The 21,686-nt window shown below is 36.7% G+C and overlaps 1 protein-coding gene across 1 annotated transcript in view; it reads right to left on the bottom strand.

Annotated features, from left to right (window-relative positions):
- Nucleotides 1-5,628: 5,628 nt before the first annotated feature.
- The window catches only part of LOC143434318 (serine protease inhibitor Kazal-type 11-like), a 38,349-nt gene continuing 22,291 nt past the window's right edge, over nt 5,629-21,686 (bottom strand). The window contains exons 5-8 of the mRNA XM_076912714.1: nt 12,910-12,980; nt 8,172-8,209; nt 7,165-7,277; nt 5,629-5,808 (exon numbers count right to left, since the gene is read on the bottom strand). Of these exons, the coding sequence (XP_076768829.1) occupies nt 5,766-5,808; nt 7,165-7,277; nt 8,172-8,209; nt 12,910-12,980 (265 nt within the window). The 3' untranslated portion in view covers nt 5,629-5,765. The remainder of the gene's footprint in view (nt 5,809-7,164; nt 7,278-8,171; nt 8,210-12,909; nt 12,981-21,686) is intronic.

Raw genomic sequence — 21,686 nt, 5'->3', positions numbered from 1 at the left:
GTTGCCCTGGCCTGTATAAGTTTGGTCTGATTCTTCCTCTCAGGCCAATGTTATCAGAAATGAAACTCATACTAAAATGTATTTACAAATACCATGGACAAATAACTATGTTCTTCTCTGACTAGCCCATAACTTAAAGTAACCCCTTTATTCTAATCTGCATTCTCCCACATGGCTGGTGAAGGGAATGACAATTTATACCTAGTTTATGGCAGAAAACATGTGGCGGTCTCATCACATCTTCTTGGGTGAATTGCCCACACCTGACAATATCTCCCGAATCATTTCTTCCTCCTGGAAGTCCCACTTCATATTTCACACCTAGGCCATAGGCCATCAAATTTATTATTGACAGGTGCCACATCCATAGAAATGCAAATGTTTTCTCTACACTGGCTTTTGTTGATTGTGTTCTTATGTGGGCCTTCAGCCATCTGGTTGTCCCTGGATATTCCTGAAATATCATGTATCAGGAGGAGGGCAGGCCTAAGCTGAATGTTACCCATGTAGCAGGCCTCATGTGGACAGTTATGGACTAGATGTTCTTAGTGAAGGGGGCCTGGATGTTCCTTGTGTGGCAAATCTGGATAATTCTTGTTCTACAGGCCTAATAGAGAACTGCATACCAGTTGCCAGACAGTGGAACTGGGGAAGGGAATTACAACCTACACCTAGCTTATGGCAGAATGGCTTGCCCCAGGTGACTGATGGTGGACATAGACACAGTTTTTAATTTTTAGCTTTTGACAAACCTATTTTCTGATACACCTTAGATTTTTAGGCTTTGACCTCATCTTTCCCCTTTATTTTGTAAGAACATTTTACACTGTAAAACTGATTTACTTTATTTAATTTTTTTCACTAAAAATGTATTTTATCCCTGCAAGATTTCACATTGTCTTTATACTTTATGGACTCTTGATCTTTATATTTTTAAAGTGAGAGAAGATGTTTGTGAGTAAAAAAAATAATAAGTTGATTTAGTTAGTTTGTAATTAACAATTCAATCATTTGGCATACAAACAAAAAATTAGCACTACTGTTCTTTCCAGAGAGTAAGCTACTCAATCACAGAATGAAAAAGAACTGCCATCAATATCACAGACATTAGATGGAGTGGAGAATGTTGCATTGTATCCTTTTATAACTGTCTAAGTAACTATGATCAATATACATGAGATGATTATAATTCTGCTGGAGACCAGCCCTGGCACTTCTTTCTTGGTTCTCTCTTGAAGATAAGCCGAGGGGGAAGAGCATTGGCAGGGGCAAGACTTGGTCTTGAAAGATATTTAAGGTTGTTGCTGTTTAATAAAACATTTACCTATCTAAATTCTAACTTACTAATTCTAATTTAATTTGCTGCTGTAGCTGACCTGCCCCTGAAGCCAGAAACTGCAATCTCTGTCATTTAGCACCTTATCTTAATACAGAAGGGCATTAATGCCCTTTAATTAATGTAGCTTTTGTTTTATCTCCACAGGAACTTGTCTATAATTCCCAGACTGCTAGTTGAAGTAGCAGGAAGAAAAAGAGACACTTTGAATAGTAATTTCAGCCTTTATTTCTAAGTTCTTCTAAAAAAAAATTCTCTAAGAGAGTTCTTCTCTAAAAGTTTCTTCTCTGTAAAAGGTTCTCTAAGAAAAAAATGGAAAATAAGTAGAAGATTAATTGCTAAGGCCTTTTCCCTCTTGTCCAGATGCCTGTCACTTGTCAGGGTTGGGAGGGGAGAGGGGAAGTTCAGAGAAATAAACTTCTATTGGGCCAGAAGAAGAGAGTCATACTCACAGAAGGAAACCTTTTACACAAGCAGATATGGATAAACTCACACAAATTCATATATAAATTCATATTTACATATTCATACTTCTCCACTCAAACCAGTTGAGCCCAGCTATATATGTATCTCATAATCACATACTTACAAACACACATCTATACTTACATATGTATATGGAGTAAAAGACCAAGTGCAGTGTGGAATGAACTCACTCATTCTGGATGAAAAATGAGTGCCATTTTTTTATTGGATATTATATTTACATTTCAGATTTTATCCCCTTACCCCATTCCTCCCACCACCCAGGAACCTACTATCCCATCCCCCCATCATCCTGCTTCTATGAGAGGTGCAGTGCGGAATGAATTCACTCATTCTGGATGAAAAATGAGCACCAATTTCTATTGCATAGAGAAAGAAAAAGCTTCTATATTTTAATTGGTAAATGAATTAAACTCAAGTTTGTACAAAGAAAGCTTTGTCCTCTTTAGTAAGACTTAGCCTGCCTTGCTATTAAAAAAGGATTTGTTTTTCTCCATGTTAAGAAGAAACCTGCCTGTTTTTTCTGCTCTCTCCGCAGCTTCTTTATTTCTCCTCCTCTTTTGCATTCTGCATATTGCTCTCTTAATTTTTAAGTTGCCTTAGAGTTTCTAAGTTAGTTTATTCTGCATTCTCCTTTTAATCTTGCTCTCTCCTGCTCTGATGTAAAAATGCCCTTGCTCCCAATGGCTTAAACTTCCAATGCTTTTGCTCCCAATGGTAATTAATCCCAATTGCCATTCAATGTAATATTTTCTAATCTTTTGTAACTTTTCTAAGAGAATAAATCACATGTTTTTTTCAAGCACCCCTTTTTGTACAAAAGTTCACTAAAAGTTCAAACAAATTCAAGCTACAAATTGAATGAGAAATATACAACCAAGAATGACTACAAGTGTAAATGAAAGATCTAATAAAATATATATATATATAAAAAAAGAATAATTATCTGGTTAAATATTATCTGTTAATAGCTCTATAGGTACATGGAGAGTTAAAGATCATACTAAATTGCCATTGCATTGAAGTTTTGTATAGATAAACGCAGTCAACATTTTATCTTCTGCTCTTAAACCTATAATAAACCATTAGTTCTCTTTTTAGGACCTTTGGTTAATTGTTTTACAATCTCTTAGAATGTGCTCTAAATTGGAGATGCTTGCTTGCTATCTCAGATCCAATTAACTGGTGACACATGACGACTGGCACAGTTCTCAGTGCAGTTTGCCATCAGAAAGAAATTACTAGCCATCCTATTATAAAATATTTTAATAATTACTAATATAATTGTGCTAATTCTTATAGGCTCTTCATTAATAATTAAGAAATCACCTATATGTCTTTATAGCATCACTACAAGAAAGTACATCTTTATTCTGCAGATATCTACTCAAAAGGGTAGGCTAACCTAGTGATTGTTACATATATTTAGTAGTACAAAAAGCAGGTTAATAGCAGGAATCTTTCTGAAAATGAAATCTTCTGCACCTTGCCTAGAGAAATAAATCTATCTTTAACTTTAACAGTCCATGGTGAAACCATCTCAGGAAGATGACCTGCTAGATTTTAGCTTCTTGATGGCTCCTAAAATAGTTCAATCTTTAATCTCTTTTTCCTCCCAACTAACTACAAACTGAATTATATAATTTATATAAAAATATAAAATTCTAGTTTTTAAAGTATTCTCCTCCCAGATAAGTGATATTCAAAAAATTGTGCAATATCAGTATAGAATCTAAATAGTTTTATGTAGCAAGTGTATGTACCCTGGATTAGCACTGAAGTTTCACTTCCCTTGGTTGCATTTCTATAAGCTGGGACAAGTCATCCTGTAATTCTGGTAGTCTGAAGTTTTATTCACAGCTTCTAAGATTCTCCAGGTTATTGTGTAAAGCATCTTGTTCATTCTGCACATCATCTGGCAACTGTACCTCCAAGTCCTGTCTCTGAATTCCAGCTGACTGTACTTTACAAGTCAAAGAGTCACCCTGTACTTTCAGTTTTCTGCTTTTAACCATTTCTTGTTTCAAACTTTCTATTTTCTCCTCTTCATTTGTTTTTTATATCTATAGCTCTGTTTTGTGCCTGTGTCTAGTGTTTGATCAGCTACTGATACAGGCTCTATGACTTGCATGACAAGACTTGTTTCCATTGTTTCCCATTGGGAGTAGACTCTAATTGGCCTGCAGGAATACTGGTATCATTTCCTTTGAAGACTTGCACTTCAGCCTCTCATGATTCCATATTGCTGAACTATGTTAAAATAAAATAAAATAAAATAAAATAAAATAAAATAAAATAAAATAAAATAAAGTACTGTGGCTCCAACCTGCTATTTCCACATGAAAATAGCCCTCCTCAAAGTCCTGAGAGAAGGAATGGATACTTCTTTATATTTTGATGAAAAAAGTCTACAAGAAACATCTAAAACAAACATGTTGGGACATTGCCTAGTTAGACAGGAATAGTTTTATAAAATAGCCATGTACCCTTTCCTTTGCATATCATTTTTTTGAAACAATGAACCTTATAGAACCTCAATTTTTTTAAGAAGTATTATGTAAGGGGAGCAAGATTGAGAGAATAATTTGCTTCAATATTAATTAAAGAAATTTCACACAGTTATGACAGTCTTTGAATTCACCTTGCAGAATAGAATACATAAGAGGCAATGATAGTAGGAACAAAAACGTCACTATTTTGTTCTTCATACTGCTTGACTCTTTTGGAATCTAAGAATTATGTCAGCATCACATAGATGAGTTTGAGGGTTTTTAGATCAGTTTTATCAATGTGGTCACACTGAACAATTTTTTTCTACTTTACATTTCTAGTCTTGGTAAATAGCATGTAAGGGAACAATGACCATAGTCCTGGCTGTGCATTCTAAAAGACTAGTAACAATATTAGCAGTCTTAGGACATTGCTATTCTTTCTTATCAACAAATTTAAGCTAAATCATTTGTTACATATTTAAGTTCTATTATGTAGGGTTGGGGTTCTGAGTCTGCTCTGCCACAGAACATGGCCACTTGGTGAGACAGATACAGAAAGTTTGACCACGCTTACCCCATGCTGTTTCTGGGTGGGTGTTAGGCAGGTGGTAGGCCATAGGGGATGCACAGGACATCGCTCCTGAGTGGGAAAGTGCAGACTGGGAACAGCCAGAACTGGCTTGGGGAGTACCTGGGACTGAAAAGAGTCTGGAGCTATGGAATTTCCAGGTGTTGCTGGAAGTTGAGGAAGGACTGAGAATATCATAGCATCAGTAAGTGTCAGGCCTTGGTACCCTTCTATGAGATGGATCCCAAGTTTGACTTGTCAGTGCAATGCCTTTCCTTCTGTCTCATCTCTGATTTGTCTCTGCAGTTCTTTTTAGACAGGAACAATTCTGGGTAAAAAATTTTTCCTGTCAATTGGTAACCCCTTCCTCTCTACTTGAGGCCCTGTCTATTGGAAGTGGAGTCTTAGAGTTTCCTCTCCCTACTGTTGGGTATTTTGGCTAAGGTAAAACCCTTTGAGTCGTGACAGTCTCTCACATCCAAGATCTCTGGGACTTTCTAGAGAGTCACCCTACCTCCCACCCCCAAAGGCTGCATATTTCCATTCATTCTCCTGGCCCTCTGATTTTCTCTCCAGCTTCCCCCATACATGTTCCCCTACTTCCCTTCCCTTCCTCCTACCCAGATCCCTCCCTCCCTCTATATTCCATGATGGATTAAAACTCACAATTGATATAAGACAAAAATTTAGAAAACAAGTATTCACATCACCATCAATCATTGAAAATAAAATCATTTAATCTCAGGTTCACGTTGAAAATATTCTTTAATCTTCTCTATTCCACATAATGAATCATAGAAGACTTCATTTGTTGATTAGAAATTTAAGACCCTCGTTGAGAACATTTCACTTGATTTTATGAACCACCATGAAACCATTATTTTTAAGTACAAATACCATGATATCTATATTTAATTTTCTTCTTTCTGTAAACAAAAAAAGTTAGAAGAAAAATAAGTATTTAAAAAATCATTTTAATTTACTTGAGGATTATGCAATTACTTTTTAATAAAAAATCATGAACATGATTTGGTGTGAGGTGTCTTTGTCACCCACTCTATATGCAGCTGAGCCTCTCCTACTGCTGACACTTAAAAGGAGTCCTTTGTCCAAATTGAGAAAAGTCAATAAATTTTATATACTCAATTCTGACATAGACTTGGGATCTCCCTAGTGCAAAAGAAAAAAATTAGAAATTGTCTTAGTTTTTCCTAGTACAAAAATGCAATTTGAAACAAACTGAACACAAATTTTTATAGATGGAAGTACTTGAGAGAAAAAAAAAATGTGCCATGAGTACAAGTAAAGAGAACATATGTGTGATTTTGCTAGCATTAACAACATAGTATTTAAACATATCCTAATTAGTGAAAAGAGGATGCAATCATCAGTGATGGAGCAGAAAGGGTGTTTGAAAGAAAGTGCCCTAGATTGCTCTAGACTTGAAGGCTTAGGTATATCAACAAGTTGAATAGAAAAGGGAGATTGCTACAGAGAAGTCCCTCCTTAGCTTTAGAGCCACTTGTAATAAATTTCAAAATTGTGCACTTAAGTTTCTTGCTCCAGAGTAGGAATTACCATTGAGCACCTATCTTAGTTAGCTTTATGTGTCAACTCGACACAGCCAAAAATCACCTGATAGGGAAGTCTCAATTGATAAAATGCACAAATGAGATGGATCTATGAACATAACTGGGGGAAAATGCCTTAAGTGTTATATGATGTATGAGGCCTCAGCCCATTTTACTTGGCACATTTCCCTGGGAAACTGATTCAAGGATCTGTATAAATCTGTCAATGACCCAGCAAACTATGTTCCTCCCTGGTTTCTGCTTCAAGGTCTTGCTTAATTTTCTAACTTGATTTCTCTAAATGATGGATTGTAACCTGTTAACTAAAATAAATCCTTTCTTTCTCTTGGTTATTTATTTAGGATGATATTTACCATAGCAACAGATGAAACTAGAATAGTACCAATGCTTGAACTTACAGTATTACATTAAGTTAGTCTACTGGTTTCATCTCATAAAGATCAAGTATAATTAATTGATCAATACTAAGGAAGAGTATTTAGTAGAGTCATGGTAATAAGTCAACACAAAAACTACTAAAATCCAGAAAAACTTTAAGACAATTTACAAGTGGATGCTAGAGTTTTCTTTAGTGAAAGTGGTTATGTTTTGAGAATGTCATATTTGTCTTATCAGAAACAGGATGTTTTCATCTGTTTCTAAGTTTCCCTACTAATTTGAAAGAGTTAATATTAAATCACGTGTTCTTACAACATTCTTTTGCAAAATGTACATTCATTGTAATATATATTTCCATCATCTGCACAAATTAGGTCCATGGTTAGGGAGCATCCATATTTATTCTTATACTTGTTGCAATTTGGCTGTGAAACATAAAAAGACAACATAAAATATATCAGATAATGATCTTTGCTAGAATAATTCATCTTGATAAAATAATTCAATATTAAGTATTAAATATAAATATTGACTTTCTACAATTCTATTTTAACATGTTATTGATATATTTTTATAACCCTGATATTCTGAGACAATGTAACTAATTGACTGTAATTTCATAATTAGGCTATCAGTCTTCAACTTCACCATATACTCAGATAAAATCTCCTACATTGTTTTAAACTAAAAGAAATCATAAAACTTAATGATTTATTTGTAGTTCTTTTATCTTTCTTAATACCTTACTGTATATGGTATGACACATGAGTGGCTTTGCATATGATAGATAGATAGATAGATAGATAGACAGACAGACAGAAAATTTATTTTTGACAATTTTTGTAGACACAGACAAATTGTGAAATTCAGATGAATCTGTTTTTCAAATTTGTGTAAGTGTTACTTTTGTATTTTTTGAGAATGAAGGTTCTTAATTTTTATACAATATTTCAGCATCCTACTTAATCTAAATTGAAGTTCAAGCTAACTAGAAATGGATTTTTTTAATTGCTTTAAGTCTTCTTTTCTAGGATGAATCATTCTACTTTAAACATATTTTAAAACACAAAATGTAACTATGTACAATAAAAACTTTGCCCATTAATAGAATTTATGAATAATCAAATGTTAAACCTTGTCTATAACTGAGTAGTTTTATATTGTTGACAAGACGATTGTTCAACATTTTTTGTAATAATAAAATAAATATTTTGGGTTGTTTTAGTTGTTGCAACATTGTCTTGTATGTTTTGTTTGATGACATTTCAAAAGCCAAAAATTTACTTTTGAAAATTTCATATTAATCAGTACTCATTTACCTCTTGTTTAGTATTCTCTGGACTTGCAATGGCAGTTTCTGGGAAAAACCGGATAAAGAAAAGAAAAAAATCAGAAAAAGATAAAGAAGTGTGATGATTTGGCTCACAAGCCTGAGAACCTGAGTTCAATGTCCCCAATTCTTTTATAGTGAAAAGAGAGAACCAACTCCCAAAAGTAGTTCTCTGACTTCAACATGTGTACTGTGGCATATATGTGCATGTGCATAACTACAAATTATATGAATAAACAATATAAAAAGTTTAAAGAGAAAATCAATAGACTATGGGAGGAAGTATGCATAATACTTAGAAGTGACCTATGCCAATTTCTTACTCTTGTGATATTGGAGGAAAGGAGGTGTTTTTCACAATACTAAAATAATACAGTCATAGAGTGACTTCAGATATGGAAATGGCAGTTATTGATTGTTTATTATATCTGAACCCGTCTTTCAAAGACACCATGAACCTCTCTTTGCCTTAATATATCTGCTTGCTGGGACCTGAATGAACTTGCATTGGTTTGGCACACATGTGACTATACAGTTAAAGAATATGAGAATAATCTGAATAAATTACAAGAAAATATTAATAAATGAATGATATGGAATCAATTCAAGGTACAAAAATGGAAGTCTATAAAGACATAACTGGCAAAATAGACTTCAAACTAATATTTGTCTAGATAGATTTTATTAAAGGTCTCTTCTAATTGATTAAGAGAAATTCTCATCAAGAGGATAATGTAATTTAAAACATTTAACCACATAGAAATGTGCCCACCATCAGAAGAAAAGTACTGCTAAATAAAAAGTCACAAATTAACTCCAACATAGTAATAAGAGGTGACTTCAATACATCAAGAAACAAGTCATAGCTGGGCAGTGGTGGCACACGCCTTTAATCCCAGCACTTGGGAGGCAGAGGCAAGTGGATTTCTGAGTTCAAGGCCAGCCTGGTCTACAGAGTGAGTTCCAGGACAGCCAGGCTTACACATAGAAACCTTGTCTCTAAAAACAAACAAAAAAAAAAGAAAGAAAGAAAGAAAGAAATAAACAAGACGTTCAGGTCAAAGATAAAAAGGGAAACATCGGAGTTAAACAAAACAGAGCAAAAGCAGCCAAGTATATCAACAGAATGTTTCACTAGATAACTGCAAAGTAAATATTTTAATCAGAATACAGACTCTTTAAAATAGATTATCATAAGTTAAGACAAAAACAAATCTCAAGAGCACAACAAACTGTAACTATTTCATATACTCTGACTATAACTGATAAATCTAGAAATCAACAACAAAGAAGGTACACATGAAAGAGATACCTCTCTCTGGAGAAAGTACTTTGAGTTAGAAAGTCTGTTCTTAGGGAAGGGAGGCTTGAATTTGAACAAGTATGTATATAATGTATATAAAAGTCAACTGTGGGTTAGATAGAGTCAAACATTAAGTTTGAGGCTGTTATCTCTGTTTATTCAGTTTTTAATCTGTCAGTAATGCTTTGATTGTTCACCTTTAAAAGTTTAATTATGGTACTTAATACTATTTCATTTGCATATAATGATAACATTAGTAAAGGAAAGAATACAGTTCTATCTTGCTTTCAAATTTCTAGCATCGATATTATCATCATGTAGAAAAGAAGGCACAAACTTCTTTGTGAATAATGCATGTGGGGGGCACATATACACCTATGTGTATATGCATTTGTGTGCTTCTGAATAATAGATAAAATTTGTTATTTCTCAAATGTCATATAACTTTTGTGTGTGATAGGCATGTGCTTGTAAAACACAAGCCTAAAATCACCCCAAATAGGGTAGTATAGCAGGCCAGTGAGGCACAGGGATCCTTCTATTTCTGCTATCCCTGAACTAGGATTGGAGACTAATGACATCATTATAATTTAGGAATAGAAATTGGAGCCTTGTGTTTGCACAGCCAGCACCTTATTGACTGAAATTTCTCCAGAATCCCCACTGAATGGATTTCTAAATGTTTATCCATACATGGATGCTTTGTTGAACTTTTATAAATTCTGAGTATTTCTACAGAATTCTCACAGTTTTAAAATATTATGACGATATATAAAAATAACAAACAGTCTCCTGCTTCTCAGTGGTTATAGTCACGATTTTTTCATGGTATAGGTACCAGGATGTTCTACAAGAATGGTCAACAAGTGACAGAAGACATTTTTTTAGGAAAATCCTGTAGTTCTCACACTCAGTAAAGTAGATATATGCTCAATAACTAGTTTAAATTGTTATTAATTGGGAGTGTTTACTTATGAAAATGATTCTTTGTAAATCAATTGATTTGCCTCATAGAATGAAGTGCATGAAAATTCCAACATTAATATTGTGAAGAGAATATCTAGCTGGGCAGTGGTGGTGCACGCCTTTAATCCCAGCACTTGGGAGGCAGAGGCAGGTGGATTTCTGAGTTCGAGGCCAGCCTGGTCTACAGAGTGAGTTCCAGGACAGCCAAGGCTATACAGAGAAACCCTGTCTCGAAAAACAAAAACAAACAAACAAACAAAAAAAAAAAACAAAAAGAGAGAGAGAGAGAGAGAGAGAGAGAGAGAGAGAATATCTTAGGGGTATCTAATACCTCACAATTACTTTTTTCACATTCAGAATATGTATGTGGAAGAAAATCAGTGAGCCATCTCTTTACACACAACTCTGTGGGGCTGTAGCTCATGTGAACATTGGTCCTATTGGCTTGAGTTGTAGGTCCCAAACCCAGTTCTGTCCCACTGGAACCATGGGTCAGGGGACAGAAGCATGGATGAAATTCGACTGAGTTCACTCCACGCTGTGCAGGGCAGACGCCAAACTATGGAAAGCCACAGAGCTCCACTCTGAGCATGGGGAGATCCCAATCTGAGGTCCTGTTCTTGGATTGGGAAGCCTGAACAAGAAGACAGACAGGAGTAGCTGGTCTCAAGCCCTTGGGTTCCCAGATGCCACTGGGAGGCTGCAGACAGACCGAGACTTGGCAAGGGGGAAAGATGAGCTCCTGCTATGCCCCATGGTGGGGTGGGGAATGAGACTTGGTCAAGGCAACTCTTGGCTGGGTCATGGCTGGCTCTGCTAGCTCCGCTTGGGTTGGTGGCCTCTCCATGGCTGGAAAGTAGCAAAGTTTTCCAGCAGGAGATTAGGTGGTGGCTCGGCCCCCTCTACGGTTCTCCATAGCAGGCCCCCAAAACAAGCAGTAGTCCATGGTTTTAAAAGGTTTATTGTCATGGCAGAAAGTGGATGAAGCTGTATCTGGTGTTCTCAAGGTCAGCCTGAGGTTAAATACCTTTTGCAAATAGGGGAGGGTCTGGGAAGGAATGTTCAATTGGCTATTCCCTCTGTCCTTTAGGCATCTTATTAATATGGAGATCTCTTCAGGCTCTGCAGCCTGTAGTCATGCCCTCTACCTGTGCTATGTAACCAAAGGCCACAAACTTTTCTTTGGGAGGGACTGTGATGGTTGAATATAAGTGAAAGGAACTAGGGTCCAGGAGCAAGGCCAAACACCTACTGTCCCTTTAGGATCTCCAGAGTTCTAGGCCTGCGCGATGGACCAGGTACCCAGCTGCCTCTCACAGCCCACCGCCCCACAGAACTAGACATTAGAAGATTTGATTTAAAAAACTATAAAGGAGATGGGGTCATGAAGCACCAGGGCTGCAAGTTACTATTACTTTCTATTCATTACTTTTAACCACTACCTGAGCAGCAACATGGGATGAGGAGAAAAATCTTCAATCTGTATAATGATGACAACAACAATATCACAAATCCACTACATGTTTCTTTTTCATTTACTATTTTAAGAGACTACCTATGACTACATTTTCTCAGCTGACTTTAATTTCATAAACTCAAACAATCCTCATGGCTCACTTTTGTAAGTAGCTGGCATTATGGTTACAGACCCTTGTGGTGTTCATACCACCCAATCGAATTCAATTCCCATCCTAAAGCTCTCTTCCCCATAGGAAGAACAACAATATCAACCAATCAGACCCCTCAGAGCTCCCAGGAACTAAACCACCAACCATCTGAGTACATAGATGGACCCATGGTACCATATGTAGCAGAAGATGGCCTTATTTGGGCCATTAATTGGGGGAGAGGTCTTTGGTTCTGTAAAGGTTCAATGCCCCAGTGTTGGGGAATGCCAGGGCAGGGAGGAAGGAGTGGGTAGGTGGGTGGGGAAACACCTCCATAAGAAGCAGAGAGGGGGGAATGGGATGGGGTTTTCTGGATGCAGGAAATGGGATAAAATTTGAAATGTAAATAAAGAAAATATTCAAGAAAAAAAGAATAGTAAACAGGTAATAATTTTAAGAGAGCACAGAAGGCACAGGGGATTAGAAAGAAAATTCTCCTGACATGACTCAAGACTGACAGCTGCTATGCCTTGTTCTGCTAATCCACTGCTGGGAAGGGAAAGGACCTTGCCAGTCTAAAGATAAAACTGTTTACCAAAATGCAATTCATTCAAAAATATATATATAAATTCAACACCTTCATACAAAAAAAAAAGAAAAGAAAAGCTCTCTAAGAAGAATTAACAGAAGCCATTCACTATGTATTTTCAAAAACTTTCATAACAAGCTTTATTTCATTTAACTTCACAAATTTAATATTCCCAGCATCCATCCATTCTTGAATTGTAGTGGATGCTTGAATGAATTTCTATTTCAAATCTCATAGTAGCATAATAGAAAATTTTACTCACCAAAATAAGGAAGAAGAACTAAAGTCAGGATAAAAAGAAATTTGATCCATGTTGAAGACATTTTATCGAATCTGTAGAATAAATATTTAAGACCATTTATAACACATTTCCATTGAAAGCCTCTTGTAGATAAGTGAACTACTCTATGCCTTTTCCCAGTGTTGCTAACTCTGCAGGACTCTTCCCTTATCCTTCCTTGAATCCTCAGAATCAACAAGACACAATCTGAGTACAGAAAGACTCTTAGAGACTGGCAGTGCTCATTGCACATCTAAGGACTTACTTATTCGCAACCCTTGCCTCATCCAGGGGGCATCCAGGTTTTTTGAAGGAAATATTTGTAATGGAATCTCTGATTTTTCTTTTAAAAAAACACAAATAGGTCCTTTAAAAATAAAGGACCTGGAATTATGGCAATTCTATACTGTATTGTAACCTCAAGTGTCTCTACCACTTACCTGAAAACAAAAATAAAGAAATATTAGCAATTCTGTGCTTACTCTTCGTTCTAATTCTTTTACGTTCTCAGACATGATCATCCATTTCTTTTGCTTCTTTTATATCACTTTCCTTAGGAACATAATTGGAGGTAATACAAATAGCCAACCACTGATAAAACACTGGTATTTTGTGTTCTCACTGGGGGCTGCAATGTACCTACTCATTAAACATATCAACACAAGTCTGTGTTTATTTTGGGAGCTTTTCAAACATACCAAATCCCATGCTTGCATGCAATTAAACATAGAGCTTTGGTGGTAAAACATGACTCTAGGAAGAAAACATCTGTTGATATAGAACAATTTGAAACTTATCTGAATTTACCTTAAACTGTGAAAAAGGATAAGGCAATGAGTAGTAAGAAACCCTGAGATAAAGAATATATACAGGCACTTGGATGGAAAACTACAAGAAAATGAATTCAAAAGGCTTCCACATTTGGTAATCTGCAATACCAGACACATTAGGCTTAATAGATTATTTGGTATTCATCATACATTTTGTTTGAGGTGCCTATAGAGTCACACAGAGTTACATACACTTAGAAAGCTGCAGTAACCACCTTAAACAGTTTCCAACTAAAACATTTGTATATCTATAGCACAAATTTAGAATCAGAAGCAGGCATCAAACCGGAATAGTCTCCATCTGAGGAATTCTTCCTAGAGTCATGTTTCACCACCAAAGCTCTATGTTTAATTGCATGCAAGCATGGGATTTGGTATGTTTGAAAAGCTCCCAAAATAAATTCTGGAGAAAAAAGTATGAAATAGTGATTAAAAGTCAGCAGCAGGATGCAAATAGCATAATGATTGGAGGATGCTTGGGAGATAAGTTGAGTACACCATGGAAAAAGTACTAAGATATATGCTAATAGTTTAATCCAACTCTTAAAGTGGAGTAGGAGACTCTTTGGAATTTAAAGTAGGAATTCATTGGAAAGCTTTAGCTAAAATTCTTCAGAGTCTGAAATATTAAAAGAGCTTTAGCATGGAGCACCCCAGTTCAAATATTATCTGTGACCAAGTGACTTTGATGAAATATTAAGGCTTAATCATCTACAACTTTTTAACATCAAAGGTGGGAATAATTTCTACTTCAATTTTATTGTTTAAATTAGAATTATAAGATGCCCCATACAATGTCCATTACAATTATATTTTCCCATTATTCTAACATGGCTTTTAAAAATATTATTAATATTTTTCTCTTTTTTGCCATAAGAACACAGTTTTATGAGAAGCTTTTAATTTCACATTTAATCTTTCAGTTATGAATTTCAATGAATGGATAAGGTTACATATTTTGCTTCTATAATCTAATGCTTAGAATGCATTAATGTAGCATAGTCCATTCTCAGCTGCTTTTTTTTATTGGATATTTTATTTACATTTCAGATGTTATCACTTTACCCCATTTCTCCCCCCCCCCAACCCCTGCCCAGGAACTCCCTATTTCATCCCCCCTCCTCCTGCTTCTAGACAGATGTGCCCCCACCTACCCTCCACTCCTACCTCCTCACCCTTGAATTCTCCCACACTCAATATCCAGCCTTTATGAGACCAAGGATCTCCTCTCCCACCTATGCCCAACAAGGTCATCCTCCTCTACATATACAGCTAGAGCCATGGATCCCTCCCTATGTGCTCCCAGGCTGGTGGTTTAGACTCTGAGAGTTCTGGTTGGTTGGTATTGTTTCTCTCCTCATGGGGCCGCAAACCCTTTCAACTCCTTCAGTCTTCTCTCTAACTCCTCTGATTGGGAACCCCTTGATCAGTTCAATGGCTTTTCTATTGGTTATTTTATTTATTAACATTTCAAATGCTATCCCCCTTCCCAGTCTCTCCTCTGCAACCCCCATCCAGTCCCCCACTTTCTTTGCCTCTAAGAGGATGTTTCCTCACCCATCCACCTACTCCTACCTCACTGTTCTATCATCCTCTATGCTGGGGCATCAAGCCTCCACAGGACCAAGGGTCTCCACTCACATTGATTCCAGATAAGGCAATCTTATATATATATATACATAGCCATGGACCCATCCATGTATACTCTTTGATTGGTGGTTTAGTCCCTGGGTTCTCTGGGTGTTCCAGTTAGTTGATATTGTTGTTATACCTCTGGGGTTGTAATGCTTCACAAAATTTGCAGGCAAATGGATGAGACTAGAAAATATCATACTCAGTGAGGTAACCCAGTCACAAAAATATATACATGGTATGTATTCACTAATAAGTACATATTAGCCCGAAAGCTCAAAATACTCATGATACAATTCACAGACCATAACAAGAAAGAAGACCAAACTGTGGATGCTTCAAACATACATAGAAGGGGGAAGAAAAGAATCATGGGAAGAAGAGGGAGGGAGGAACGTGTGAAGGAGAGAGGAGGGAAGTAAAGAGGGGTAGGATCAGGTATGAAAAGAGACAAGAGAGAAGTCAAGAGGGTAGGAAAATGAATAGAAATATGTAGCAACAAGGGGTGGGAAACTGGGGTAGACACTAGAAACTCTCAGATGCCAGAAAAGCAAGCAGTTCCCAGGACCCATCAAGTTTAACACTAGCTGAAATACCCAACAAAGGGGAGATAGAACCTGTAGAGACCACCTCTAAGATATATGCATGGCCCCCAGTTGAGGGACAGAGCCACCCACCTATGTAAAAAATTTTAACCCAGAATTGTTCCTGTCCAAAGGAAATATAGGGACAAAAATGGAGTCGAGACTGAAGGAAAGGCCATCTAGAGACCACCCCACCTAGCAATCCATGCCGTCTGCAGACACCAAACCCTGACACTATTACTGATGCCAAGAAGTGCTTGCTGACAGGAGCCTGATATAGCTGTCTCCTGAGAGGCTCTGTCAGAGCATGACAAATACAGATGCAGATACTTACAGTCAACTGTCAGCCTGAGCCCAGGTACCCCAATGGAAGCGTTAGGGGAAGGATGGAAGGAGCTAACCTGGCTATTATGTTATTAATAGATCTTTAATTTAGAAAAGGGAAAGCTTTGAGTTTAGCAATACTCTGTGCAAGTGTAGTAGATGTGAAATTTGGAGTGAAATGACACAAATGCACAAACCTGCAATCCCTGGGAGGCCCTTTTGCCTTACATATAACACCACCCACCTCCATTTTATAACCTTGAGACATGATTATTCTGTGTAGTGTAAGCTGACCAGAATCATAATCTCTTTTCTGCAGCCTCTTGAGTTTACTGTCATTCTCTTGAAAGTTACTATAACCACACTAAGTAGGTTGTTGTTTTAAAAATAAGTATCAGCAGAAAACTAAAAAATGAATCAGCACAAATAATAGCAAGACACACACACACATCTGTATCTGTGTATGTATATGTATACACACATGTGTCTATTTGTATTTATATAAACACATGAATAAATGTATATTTACTTAATCTTATAATCTTAAATGTTTTCAGTATGGATACTCTTTATATATGGTATGGTATTGCATAGGGACAATTTAGTTAAAGTATATAATACATAGTGAGCATACTCTACCCATACTCCCTATATTCTCTCTTTCTCACTTCTGTTGACATTAGTTCTCTTGGTTTCACAGACAGTGTAAACTCTAATATTTAATATTTTATAATTTAGTCTTAAGTTATTGATACATTAAAACATGAAATTTTGCAAGATAATGAAGAATTTTGCAATGCTTTGTTTCATATTTATGATGTAATTCATATATATAAGTATAATTTTAATAATACAAGGAGATATTTGTATATTTTGTTGAAAGGTTGTGACTTAACTTCATGTGGAAAAATAAAGAACCAAGGATAGCTAAATTAATCTAGAATAATTAAGGAACATCTGGATGTATGATTTCAAGCTCTACTACAGAGCTGCAAAAATAAAAACTGCATGGTACTATTATAAAGCAAACATGTTGATCAATAAAATAGAATCAAATATCCAGAAGTAAATCCACAAAACTATAGATATCTGAAGAAGTCAAAAATACACAAAGAAAAACAGGAAGCATCTTCAACAAATTGTGCTGGTCTACCTGGATATGTGAATTTAGAACAATTCTAACAGATTCATATTTATAACCCTACACAAACCTTAAGTTTAACTGGACCAAGGGTCACAACATAAAACCAGATATAATGAGCCTCGGGTGGCCATCGCCATCTTGGGGCGAGGTTCTTATGGCGCCTAACATAAATGTACCACATTTTCTGTATCTATTCCTCTTTTGAAGGACATCTGGGTTGTTTCCAGCTCCTGGCTATTATAAATAAGGCTGCTATGAACATAGTAGACCATGTGTCCTTGTTATGTGTTTGAGCATATTTTGGGTATATGCCCAGGAGTCATATAGCTGGGTCCACAGGTAGTACTATGTCCAATTGAAGACCCAGAATTAAACCACACACCTATGGTCAGCTGATCTTTGACAAAGAAGCCAAAATAATCCAGTGGAAAAAAGACAGCATATTCAACAAATGTTGCTGGCTCAAGTGGCAGTCAACATGTAGAAGAATGCAAAACGATCCCTTCTTATCTTCTTGTAAAAAGCTCAAGTCCAAGTGGATCAAGAAGTCCATATAAAAGCAGATACACTGAATCTAATGGAAGGGAAAATGGGAAAGAGCCTCGAACAGATGGGCACAGGGTAAACTTTCCTGAACAGAATACCAATGGCCCAGGCACTAAGATCAAACATAGCAAATGTGATCTCATACAATTGAAAAGCTTCTATAAGGCAAAGGACACTATCATCAGGACAAGGTGGCAACCTATAGATTAGGAAAATATCTCTACCAACCCTACATCCAATAGAGGGCTAATATAAGCTAATATCCAATATATACAAAGAACTCAAGAAGTTAGACTCTAGAGAACCAAATTACCCTATTCAAAAAATAGAGTTGCTTCAGGTCTGTGTCTGATCACTGAGCAGATGTTAAGTGTCAGCTCTGTACCCAATCCCACAAAACCCAGAGCAGGCTGGACTCCCAGGAGCTCTAATCCACCCAGGATTTAGATAAAGATGTAGCAACACCCTTCCCAAACAAGGAGTAACTGGGACCCACCTAAGGGGACCCAGGAACTCACTCCTGTCCAGGGGCAACGGTTGGTTTCTTCCTATCTGGGCCTGAGGTTTGAGCAGATCTTCAGTGTTAGCTCTGCACCCAATCCCACAAAGCCCAGAGGAAGCTGGACTCCCAGGAGCTCTAATGTGCCCAGAATCTTAGGTAGGGAGGTACCACCACAAACAGGGAGTAACTGGAACCCACCCACAGGGACCCAGATACTCACTTCTGGCCAGGGGCATAGGTTTCTTCCTGTTTGCACCTGAGCACTGGGAGGATCTTGAACTTTGGCTCTGTACCTGTCATGTGGAACTCAGGTAAGGCTGGACTTCTAGGGGTTCTAACTCACTCAGGATCTTGCGTGGGGAGGCAGCAACACTTGCCCCAAACAGGGAGTGGCTGAGACCCATGTCACACTTGGATTTCAGGATTCCAGAAGCAGCCTGAATCCCAGAAGCTCTTACACCCAGGATCTCAGGATCACAGGACAGAGACAGCTGGACTCTGAGGAGTTCTGACACAAGCAAGAAAACAGGAAAGACAGGTTCCAGCCAGAGACAGTAAGTGTAGGTAGCAGTAAAGACAACCGGATACCAAAAGGTAAGCACAAGAACATAAGCATCAGCAACCAAGGGTACCTAGCATCATCATAACATAGTTCTCCCATCATAGCAAGTCCCAAATACCCCCATCACACCATAAAAAGCATGATTCAGATTTAAAATCACTTTTCATGATGATGATAGAGGACTTTAAGAAGGACATAAATAACACTCTCAAAGAAATAGAGGAGAACAGAGGTAAACAGGTAGGAGCCCTTAAAGAGGAAACACAAAAATCCCTTAAAGAATTACAAGAAAACACAACCAAACAGAAGAAAGAATTGAACAAAACCATCCAGGACATAAAAATGGAAGTAGAAACAATAAGGAAATCACAAAGGGAGACTACCCTGGAGATAGAAAACCTAAAAAAGAGATCAGGAGTCATCACAAACAGAATACAAGAGATAGAAGAGAGAACCTCAGGTACAGAAGATACAATAGAAAACATTCACATAATTGTCAAAGAAAATGTGAAGTACAAAAAGCTCCTAACCCAACACATCCAGGAAATCCATGACACAATGAGAAGACCAAGCCTAAGGAAAATAGGTATTGAAGAGAGTGAAGATTTCCAACTTAAAGGACCAATAAATATCTTCAACAGAATTATAGACAAAAACTTTCCTAACCTAGGAACATAGATGCCCATAAACATACAAGAAGCCTACAGAAGTCCAAATAGACTTGACCAGAAAAGAAGTTCCTCCCGTCACATAATAATCAAAATACCAAATGCACAAAACAAAGAAAGAATATAAGAAGCAGTAAGGGGAAAATGTCAAGTAACATATAAAGGCAGACCTATCAGAATTATACCAGACTTCTCACCAGAAACTATAAAAGCCAGAAAATCCTGGACAGATGTCATACAGGCCCTAAGAGAACACAAATGCCAGCCCAAGCTACTCTCAATTACTATAAATGGAGAAACATGACAAAACCAAATTTACTCAGTATCTTTCCACAAATCCAGCACTACAAAGAATAATAGAGGGAAAACTTCAATACAAGGAGGGAAATTATACCCTAGAAAGAGCAAGAAAGTAATCTTCTTCCAACAAATCTTAAAGAAGATAGCTACACAAATATAATTCCACCGCTAATAACAAAAATAACAGGAAGCAGCAATCACTTTTCCTTAATATCTCTTAAAATCAATGGACTCAATTGCCCAATAAAAAGACATAGACTAATGGACTGGAAATGTAAACAGGACCCAGCATTTTGCTGCATACAGGAAACTCACCTCAGTGACAAAGACAGACACTACCTTAGAGTAAAAGGCTAGAAAACAATTATGCAAGCAAATGGTCCTAAGAAACAAGCTGGAACTTGGGAGGCAGAGGCAGGTGGATTTTTGAGTTCGAGGCCAGCCTGGTCTACAGAGTGAGTTTCAGGACAGCCAGAGCTATACAGAGAAACCTTGTCTCAAAAAACAAAACACAAAAAACAATACAAAAACAAACAAACAAACAAACAAAAAGAAACAAGCTGGAGTACTTACTTACTCATTCTAATATGGAATAAAATCGACATTCAACTTAAGCCTATCAAAAACTATAAGGAAGGACACTTCATACTCTTCAAAGGAAAAGTCAACCAAAAAGAACTCTCAATTCTGAACACCTATGCTCCAAACACAAGGACACCCAATTTCATAAAAGAAACCTTACAAAGCTCAAAGCACACATTGTACCCCACACAAAAATAGTGGGAGACTTCAACATCCCACTCTCAGCAATGAACAGATAATGGAAACAGAGACGAAACAGAGACACAGTGAAACTAAGAGAAGTTATGAACCAAATGGATTTAATAGATATCTATAGAACATTTCATCCTAAAACAGAAGAACATACCTTCTTCTTAGAACCTCATGACACCTTCTCCAAAACTGATTTGGTCACAAAACAAGCCTCAATAGATACAAGAAAATTGAAGTAATCACATGTATCCTATCAGATAACCATGGACTAAGACTGGTCTTCAATAATGACAAAAACAATAGAAAGCCCACATTCACTTGGAAACTGAACAACACTCTACTCCATGATAACTTGGTCAGGGAAGAAATAAAGAAATTAAAGACTTTTTAGAATTTAATGAAAATTAAGACACATCATACTAAAACTTATGGGACACAATGAAAGCAGTGCTAAGAGGAAAACTCTAAAAAAAAAAAAAAAAAAAACTCTAAGTGCCTACAAAAAGAAGCTGGAGAGAGCATACACTAGCAGCTTGACAACACACCTGAAAGCTCTAGAACAAAAAGAAGTAAATACACCAAGGAGGACTAGACAGCAGGAAATTATCAAACTCGGAGCTGAAATCAACCATGTAGAAACAAAAAGAACTATACAAAGGATCAATAAAACCAGAAGCTGGTTCTTTGAGAAAATCAACATGACAGATAAACCCTTAGACAGATTAATCAGAGGGCAGAAGGACAGTATCCAAATTAATAAAATCAGAACTGAAAAGGGAGACATAACAACAGAAATTGAGGAAATTTTTAAAAATCATCAGATCCTACTACAAAAGCCTATACTCAACAAAATTGGAAAATCTGGATGAAATGGACAATTTTCTAGACATATA

This window comes from Arvicanthis niloticus, chromosome 14, assembly GCF_011762505.2.
Source record: "Arvicanthis niloticus isolate mArvNil1 chromosome 14, mArvNil1.pat.X, whole genome shotgun sequence".
NCBI classification, from domain to species: Eukaryota; Metazoa; Chordata; class Mammalia; order Rodentia; family Muridae; genus Arvicanthis; species Arvicanthis niloticus.
Note: the sequence above shows the minus strand (reverse complement) of the source record. Positions and strands in the feature narration are given on the sequence as shown.